The sequence below is a fragment of the Gopherus evgoodei genome, chromosome 7, assembly GCF_007399415.2.
Source record: "Gopherus evgoodei ecotype Sinaloan lineage chromosome 7, rGopEvg1_v1.p, whole genome shotgun sequence".
NCBI classification, from domain to species: domain Eukaryota; kingdom Metazoa; phylum Chordata; order Testudines; family Testudinidae; genus Gopherus; species Gopherus evgoodei.
Window position 1 is genome coordinate 41,498,245 of NC_044328.1, and position 9,628 is coordinate 41,507,872.

Sequence of the window (9,628 nt, forward strand, 5' to 3'; positions counted from 1 at the left end):
GTTCCTGACTGCAATGAATCACAAAGTAAACATTTTGATAAAAGCATTCATTGTTTCAATTAGTAATGTGGCCTTGTCCGGAAAGGATGCAGAATTGTAATTGGTGATATAATACTGTCAACATTGAACCTGCAATCATTTTGCTCAGCTGATTGTCCTGAAATGATCCCATGGGGAGAAGCATTTTTCACATTTTGTAAAATGTGAATTGCATATGAAATTGGAGTTAATTTACAATTTGCTATTTCCAAGCTTCCTGCTGGGAGATGCCATCGTGCTGAAAAGCAGCACTATTGTGACACCAGCCATACAGTGGCTGTCAGCAAGAAACTCTGAAGTGTTTGTTTTAATCAAAAACTTTAACTTCAAATATAATATAAAATATAAAATTTGTACATTGCTACCAGCACTTTTCATGGCCTGACCTGTCAGGAGACTAAAGCAAAACATGAACCAGTCTCTTTTTCTTCTATAAAGGAAACCAAGCTTTTGCTACTTCCCTCCAAAGATTTCTAGGCCTTTTATTTTTGTACTTTCAAGTTAATGAAATTGTTTTCCCTCTTCTCTTAGGGAATGGAGAGTTGAGTAACAAGGAGTTTGTTGCCATTATGAAGCAGCGACTTATGAGAGGTTTGGAGAAGCCCAAAGACATGGGATTTACACGACTCATGAGGGCAATGTGGAAATGTGCGCAGGAGACAGCTTGGGACTTTGCTATGCCCAAACAATAACTGCAGCAAATGGAAGAACCTGGTTTACAACATGTTATTGGGGCCATAAATCTATCTGTACTGCTCTTGCAAAACATGCCATTGCCAGTGCTCTGCAGATGAACACTCTTCACACAGAAATCTACTGAATGATAACAGACCCATTGCTACATTGAACTAGAAAAAACCCACCCAAAAGACACAGACTATTAACAACTGGAGTTTTTCCAAACACCAGAACAGAAATTAGAGCCTATTGTATATTCTACTTTAATTTTTCCACTGCTGATGCCTCTTTAATATTAATCTCTCAGGAAAATTACAAGAATAATTAGTTCGGTGTATTGAAGCCACCAGTTTCATTTCCATGGTATGCTCCAGTGTCCAACAAAACCAGGATTTTATGCAGAATTGAATACGGATAGCTTCAGAGAACAATCTTGGTCGGAACAGTCCTATATGTGTCAAACAGTGGGACAGAAATGCCTAGCAAATCTACTAGTAGCAAATCCTAGTCTTTTGCTCCTGAATTATTTTTAGTTTAGATTTTAAGCATTATTTACCAAAAAAAAAAAGTGTTTAGAATGAGCTTTTGAAAGAGAGCTGGGTTTATAGAAAACAATATCAAACTTTGTTTATTACGAAAGCTGTCCATAAGATTAAGGGCACAGGGGTGTCTTGCAAGCTTGGTGTGAAATAGGGATATGCCTGGTCAAGCAGGGGGCTGTCTGAGGCTTAGTTACTGCCTTGGATATAAGGAGTTTAAAATGGCTTAATTTTTTTCCCACCTTTCTCCTCCCTCAGAAGAACCCTGCCTTGCATAAGAAACCTAACATATATGCTCTTAGTAATTCTCTTTTTAATAAGGGGCTCCTCTCTCTGAGACTGTCCTTCTATATGGGGTATTGGCTTTAAGGCTGCTATTTACTGAAGCTTGAACATTGTAAAATATTACTTTAATTACACTGGTTCACAACAAAAGCAAATGCTCATCTTTCATCTGTGTTTATGGGAAGCCTCGTGACTTTAAGTCACATTTGACTTTGTTGGCAGCAAGTCAACAAAAATCTGAATCTCTCTCTGCTGAAAATGAACTTCTACTAAATGTAAAAGGAGAAAACACAAAGCATCAGTTTTAGAGAAGGCTGGAGGGTGGAATTCTGTGCATCGTCCGTTCTCACTCACTGGTAAATTTGCTGCTTGTTTTGTAAGGATCTGTCGACTGAGGCTTTATGTGGCCAGTGTTTGGCAAAAAATCTGATAACACAGTGTACCCTAAAGTACATTGATTAGAAAGCTACCTTCCCCCTTTCACCTCCACACTTCAACTCTAAGTCTGACATGGTTAAATATTTAGCCTTCTCTAGCTAATCTAATAACTTGTCTGTGTGTGGCATTAAGTATGCATCCAGATCGGAAATAGCATTATTTAACCCCATGAAAATCAAGACAGAAATGGATTGTCCCGTCAGGTTTGGGCACCAGTACAACCGGGCTATACCAATCACTTTGAGACACCTTTGTGATACCTACTTTGAGCATCTCTCAAACTTCCCATGCAATTGCTTCCTGCATTTTTTTCTGGGTTGGTACAAGTATGATGAGAAATAGTTTTTCCTGAAGCTGATGAAAACCCATCTTAACAACATATTAGTTCCTGGGCTTGTTATTCTGTTAAGCTCTCAGAAGAAACCATTTCATCCAGTGCCAAAGGCCCTAGAAACTTAGGACCTAGATGTAGCATCTTGTCTGGATTGACAAGGAAACTTTCCCACTCCCACCAGGTTTCAACAGGTTCACATGAAAGATGTTTTTTCCTTTTCTTTTGTTGAATTAGTCTTGGGTGCAAATAATTTAGCAATTTAGCATGTACAAATCCAAGTGTTGTCAAATAAAAAGATATAACTCCTCTCTACATTCACATCAAGTATGTGGGAAAAAAAAAAGATTGTCTGTAAACTATCAAACTCCAACCACATTGCATAACTGAGTGTTACAGTGCTCCTAATTCACTTAACAGATCCTAACTCTAGAGCATTAATGTAATCTATTTTCAAGAGAGAGAGCTCCACAGAGCTCAGGTGACCTGAAGAAGAGCTCTGTGGAACCTGAAAGCTTGTCTCTTTCACCAACAGAAGTTGATACAATAAAAGATTTTACTTCACCCATCTTGTCTCTCATATCCTGGGACTAATATGGCAACAACACACAGATATCTATTTTCATGTCCATTGTCTCAGCCCTACGCTGCCTTCTAGTGTGAAAGCAGTAGTAGTTTTCAAATTCTTTTAAATTTATTTTTACTAATTTTTTTTGCAGTTATTGAGTCACCACCTTCTCGTGGATATTCTGTTGTCCTTGTGAAAGGTGTTGGTGTCAAAAGGAATCCACATCATAACTGACTTCGTAGTTGCTAGTTTCCACCAAGAAACAAAGGACTGAACGGGCATGAAGACAACCACTTGCTTACTCCTGGTCTTTCTAGCAGAGAGGGGATGGGAACTTATGCTGCTGCTGCTGCCTCTGGTCTACCCACTCTGTGTATAAACTTATCAACCAGCGATCTTTGACAGCTGTGCAACCTTCTCTGAGTACTTCAGCACTCTCTTTGTTTTTTCTTTTTAAACAAAACTAAATGCATGTTAAAGCCCACTACAGAACTGAATTCACCAAAAAGCCTCTGCTGTGAATATGAAGAACAATGCATGGCAAGTATGAATTGCAAAGATCCAATTCTACTGAGAGCTAGCTAGCCTGATCAGTTGCAGTAGCTATACTGTCCTACATTTTGGATTTTTTACTCCAACAAACACATTCCTGGGTGCGTAGAACAATCAGAAGCAGAAGAATTTAAAGCAAAAGAAAGAACCGCATGCAGGATCCTTCAGAACAGCTAAACAACCATCCAGTACTAGTGTGGCTCCTCTTGGAGACAAAAGAGCAGAGCCATCTGCAGTTGATCAAGCTGCACAGTGGTATCAAAGGCAGCTGAAAGATCTACACACAAATATGAGCACTCTTTTTATCCATTGTCTGAAGGTTGTTGACTGAGACCAGTGCAGTCTCTGCCATCCCTAGCTCTAAAGCTGGACTGATGAAGTTGAGAAAACCTGAGGACTTCAGGTACTGAGTTGCTTTGATGCCACCTTCTTTATAATTGTCTCAAAAGGGAGATTGGTGACTGAGTGATAGTAAGCAGGAATCCCACTGTCAAGATAGGCTTCATCAAGAAACAAACAGTTATTTAACAGATGCTGTGACCCTACCATCCTGAAGAGAGAAAATGACACTTTCTGCTAATAATAGGTCCTGTGTCTGAGCCATAGGTCTTAATAGCCAAGAGGGACAGGAGATAATAGGATGGACCTTATTGAGGCTGGAAACCAAGTGCAGGGCCCCAAAATTGGGCCACCTTTCTATGTCATACCATCCTCTTGTCCGCTCTTCAACACCCCAGGGCTAGTTTGTGTAGAATAAGGAGCTCTGCAGAAGAAGGCATAGTGAGACAGCTGATGTAAGGAGACTAGAACTAAAATCCACAGAGGTGAGCATTCTCTAAAAATTGCAGCAGAATCTCCGGTTATGCTTTCTGCTCGGTGTGAGCATGGGGATGGGAGGAAAGAATGTGCAGCCACTGCTTCTCATTCAATGTGGAACTGTTTGTGTGTCCTCCAAATGGTTAACATGTATGGGATCCATTCATTCCTAAAGGCTAGAGCACCTATATTTCTCCTAGAATTCCATACGGCAGTTTGTTTCATATGTGCTGAATTGGACGTAAACCCACTAAATGAGCAGGAGAAACTGTTAGGACTTTTTTGTTGGTAGATGTGTTCTTTCGCAATCCCTGCCTGGATGAAGAAAGCAAACTGGGTATCTAAAAGAAACAGTGACTTGCTAGACCAGTGAAGAATAATTGTCTGAAGTTCTGGAGCTCAGCTGCCTCTAACCTTTGATTTATGTATTCCCAATTAAATGGTTAAAATAAGGCATAAAACCAAACTGACTTTTTTAAGGGTCAAGTCTCCAATGCAGTTACAGATCATTTAATTTAGTGGAGGACAGTGAGCAACATGAGTGATACAACCGAAGATTTTATTTAATATAAAACAATTAGGCAAACAGGCATTACAATATAACCATGCAGTGCAGGATACTCACATTCTAAGATGAAATGTGGGAGAAAAGTGGAGTAATAACAAAAGTAGGGATCAGTGGCAACCCCAGGGTGAAGAATAGGGTGAAAACTCATCTACCTTGGGTGCTTGGTGTTGACCCAGAAGGGAGACCTGGTAGTTGCAGTGCTTGAGACCTCACTAGCAAATGGTTTAAAAAAAGCCGTTGCCACAACTGGCTTCTACAGTGCCAGGTGCAGATTGCATAAGCCAAAAGTATAAGAAGAAAAGAAAACAAATCTCCACTGCAGCTAAAAGCTTTCTTCAGTCAGGATATTAAAAGGTAAACCTAGTCCTATAGCTAAGAGAACAATTCTGCCATCTGCTGTGCAAAGGGAGTTAAAGCAGCCCACACTGATTTCAAACTCAAAGGTGCAGTGAATCTGGGAGATCTTTTTAGTCTTTGCAGTTCAAGTTCCTTTGAATGTGAGTCATGGAGCCTTTGCCTTTCACCCCATATTGCCTTGTCTATGTGTCATAAATCAGTGCCAGAGTTACAGATAAGAGTGAAAAACTGTAAATGATTTAACATCTCTCGGCCAGAACATTTGTGTCCTAAAAACTTATACATTTAAAATGTGGCCTAGAACTTAGGAAATGGGGTTTCAAACACTTTTGAAAAGGGCTGAATTCTGTAACCCTTTGGTCAAGAGAGGTTCAGTCCAGAGGCAAATATATAACCAGCACAGGGCAGTGCTGAAAGGCCTAAGCAAAAATATTTTGAATGCTGCCCCAACTCTCTATCACCTCCTAAAAATACTAATTTTATTATTTTCACAATCCAACAAAACCCCCAATACTGCACATCATAATACACTAAGTTAAACAGTTCACGTTAAGATGAGTAATATTTTGGGGTAATACTAAATCAAGGCCCCCTTAAACTGCCTGGGCCTTAAACAGTTGCTTAGTATACTTATAAGTTCCAAGTATAGAAGCAGGAATTATGAACAAGATGAAAAAAGAGGTTATTTTACTGCACAAACATTATGGGAATTACATGGGGGAAAACTTTTCTCCAATGAGTATGTTCATTGGAGTGACTACAAACAAAGAAAACCCCAAAACATAAGTAAATCTTGGATGTAACAATTCAAATACTATATAAATCATAGTGTGCAGTGCGATAAAGAGCATTTTCTACTCTAGAAAACATCAGTGTAAAAGAACAGGAAAGCTTGGTTATATTACAAATAAGTTAAATGAAGCAAATGCAATCAATTTGCTCACATCTAAAAATATATATTCAGAGACATGAGTAATATTAAATGTTTTTAATATTGTGTTTTCAAAACAAAATTGCTTCAGAACATTTACGTAATAGAAATGTAATGAGGGCTGATTAATACTTGTTGTTCACTATAATTCAGCCAGAAAGAGCTTGTTCTTGTAACCAAAACTAACTAGACGTGGAGTTGGGGTAAATACGTAGTTTTTTGTCTTTTCAGTCAGATTGCACCATGCCAAATCCTGGACGTGGCTTAATGTTTGATGCTTTGTCCGATAGTGTGGGGCTACGTCTTTTATTATATAAGGATATAAAGATTTCCAAGTAACACAAGACAGTCATTTCTTGCAGATATGCTTGTAGTTGCCATTGAAGTTGCATGCAACCAATGAATACATATAGTCCTAATTAAACCACTTTAATTATTTAATTGATCACATATAACATGTCCAAACAAAAGAAACATGTACAGTTCTGTGGTGCATTGCGGGATACTGTACATGACTTGACAATATATTTTTGGTAATATTAATGAAGTAAATTAAATAGAATAAAGGGTGACCAGTGTTGATTTGCCTTTGTGCCCACTCTTTTCCATAAGGAAGATAATCTATCAATTGGTACAGAAGTGTGATTATGTAGATATTTAAGAAGAGATCCATGCTCTTTAGTTTAAACACAGAGAATAAAATAAGTAAGACACGTTGTCTAGTGACAAAATGCTTTTGTTACTATTTTCTTCATCAGATAAGGGCAATGACTCTCTTTATCATTCGTGAAAGGCCTCTCTAACAGGAAAAATTGAAGATCCTCACTTCCAGTCCCATACTGTGGCCAAAAGGATGAATGCGATCCTTGTTCGTATAAACAGGGGAGTAGTGAGCAGGATTTTACTTCTGTGTGTGGCATTGGCGAGACCAATCCTGGAATACTATGTGCAGTTTTGGTGTCTGCATTTTTAAAATGTTGAAAAATTGGAGAGGATGTAGAAAAGAGCCACAAAAGTTATTCAAGGTTCTGGAGAAAATGCCTTGCAAGGAGAGACTTAAGCTAAACCGATTGTGCTCTAGTCTATCAAAAGGATGACTGAGAAGTGATTAATGGCTGGGATGCCAGACCAGCTGCCTTTTGAGAAGATATTTAGTCAAACACCAGTTATTGGACTTAATGCAGAGGTGATGGTGAAATTTCAGGGCCTATGATATACAAGAAGTCCAACTAGATGATCTAAATGCCCTTCTAACCTTACACTCTCTGAATAAACCTGTTCTGTCCTTATCTGTCAACGCCTGGCAATATCTAAGCTGACAATGCCAAGTCCTATCCAGTATGTCAAATGTGGTAAGGTTCTGGGATGCAGTTCACCAAAGGTTTTAAAAATTAAATCAATAGCCTTAAACTCTACCTGCCAGAAACCAGCAAACCAGCATGTAGATGGAATCTTCTCTGTCCACACCTTACAATATTCCTGCTATTGCATGCTTAGTGCATTGCAATAATCCAAAACTGCACAAAAGCCACACAAAATTTTCAGGACCAAGAGACTGCAGTCTGCTAATATTAAGATGTATTTTTAATAAGCTGTCTTGACAATGGCTGAGTCTCCTCCTGTTCCAAGATCATGCTGAGTCTTGTCCTAGCCTCGTGAGGCAAGTTCTTGTCAAACACTAGGAAGCCTAGGATGCTGATTTCTGTTCTCTTGCAGGCCAGAGAGGGAGAACTGAGTATTGCCTGTATCACAATGATAGCTTGGATGGTACTGTTTTTAAAAAAACAGTATTTGGATACTCCCCGCCCAGAAGAACATTTAAGACAGTTCATCTACACACCTTGGAGCACATCACATGTTGTCTCAGCCCAAGGCCAAATGAACTATCCCAACATTCTCATCTCAAGGACGATCTCTCTCTAATCAAGATTCCCATGACCACTACACTACACTCCTCTAAAATGAAGTGCCCACAACAAAGGAAAGGCTCATGATAGAATTAGGCAGAGGTTTCTGGGCAGTTGGCCCACAGGCTGAGATGGACACAGATTTAGCACCTTCAGGACAAAGTACAGGATGTATCTTATTTCCCCGGCTCAGCTTTGCCACAACACATTTAATTTTCAAATAACATCATGGAACTTCTTTTTGACACCTCTGCTCCCAGACTTCCTCATCTCCCACTCCCCCTTCCACTTTGCTTCATCCCTTTTCCTAGCACGATGTTATTGCTGCCAACAACTGGCCTCTTGCCTGGAGATGGGGATGGCTGGTGGATGAGGTAGAACCTGGTTAAAACAATGAGTTATAAGCCGGGGGAGTGCACACAGGCCAGCATTTTAAGGGATTGGAGACCTGTTAATTCATGTACCAATTTCTTCTGGGCCTGAACCAAAGCTCACTGAAATAAAAGGGAATCTTCCCATTGATTGCAATGGGGTTTGGATAAGGCCCCAGATTAACAGGAACTCTGAAATACTGTAGGCACCACACTGAGCCCCAAAAAGGGAGAGAATGACTGTTCAGGGGAATAAGCCATATTGATAATGATTTGAGGTCTAGAAAACCTGTCTTATAAAAAAAAATTCAAGCTATTTAGCTGATCTGGGAAAAGGTTAAGAGGTGACTTGATCACAGAGCTGACGTACTTACATGGGGAAGATATTTCTGACAGTAGACAGTGCTTTAATTTATCAGAAAATGGCATAACAAAATCCAGTGGTTGAAAGTGAAAGCTAGACAAATTCAGACTAGAAACAAGATGCAATTTTTTAACAATGAGGGTAACTAACCATTGGAGCAATTTACCTATGGACATAGTCAATTCCCCAACGTTTAAATCAAGACTGGCTGCCTTTCTATAGGGTAATCTGCACTTCAAATGAAAGCTTTGGACATGATGCAAAAATTAGGGGGGAGGCTTCTATGATCTGTGTGATGCAGGAGGTCAGAATGGATGAGCCTAATGGTCCTGCCAAGCCTTAAAATCTATGAAGCACACCTTTATTCCACCATAACTGTGTCCACAATAAGAGGTTGGGCCACTTTAACAATAGGGTCCAGAGTGACCTGGACAAATTGGAGGATTGGGCCAAAAGAAATCTGATGAGGTTCAACAAGGACAAGTGCAGAGTCCTGCACTTAGGATGGAAGAATCCCATGCACTGCTACAGGCTGGAGAGCAACTGGTGGAAAAGGCCCTGGGGATTACAGTGGATGAGAAGCTGGGTATGAGTCAGCAGCATGCCCTTGTTGCCAAGAAGGCTAATGGCATATTGAGTTGTATTAGTAGGAGCCTTGCCAGCAGATCAAGGGAAGTGATTATTCCCCTCTATTCAGCACTGGTGAGGCCACATCTGGAGTATTGCGTCGTTTTGCCCTCTCCCCCCCCCAGTAGAGAAAGGATGTGGACAAACTGGAGAGAGTCCAGCAGAGGGCAATGAAAACGATTAGGGGACTAGGGCACATGACTTATGAGGAGAGGCTGAGGGAACTGGGCTTATTTAGTCTGCAGGAGAGAAATGTG

General features: G+C 40.0%; 1 protein-coding gene across 6 annotated transcripts in view; it reads left to right on the forward strand.

Annotated features, from left to right (window-relative positions):
- Nucleotides 1-6,816, forward strand: part of MICU1 (mitochondrial calcium uptake 1) — a 232,325-nt gene extending 225,509 nt beyond the window's left edge. For all 6 annotated transcript variants that reach the window (XM_030568415.1, XM_030568418.1, XM_030568419.1 and 3 more), the window contains one exon: nt 571-6,816. In XM_030568415.1, coding sequence (XP_030424275.1) covers nt 571-731 — 161 coding nt within the window. In that variant the 3' untranslated portion in view covers nt 732-6,816. The remainder of the gene's footprint in view (nt 1-570) is intronic.
- Nucleotides 6,817-9,628: the final 2,812 nt, after the last annotated feature.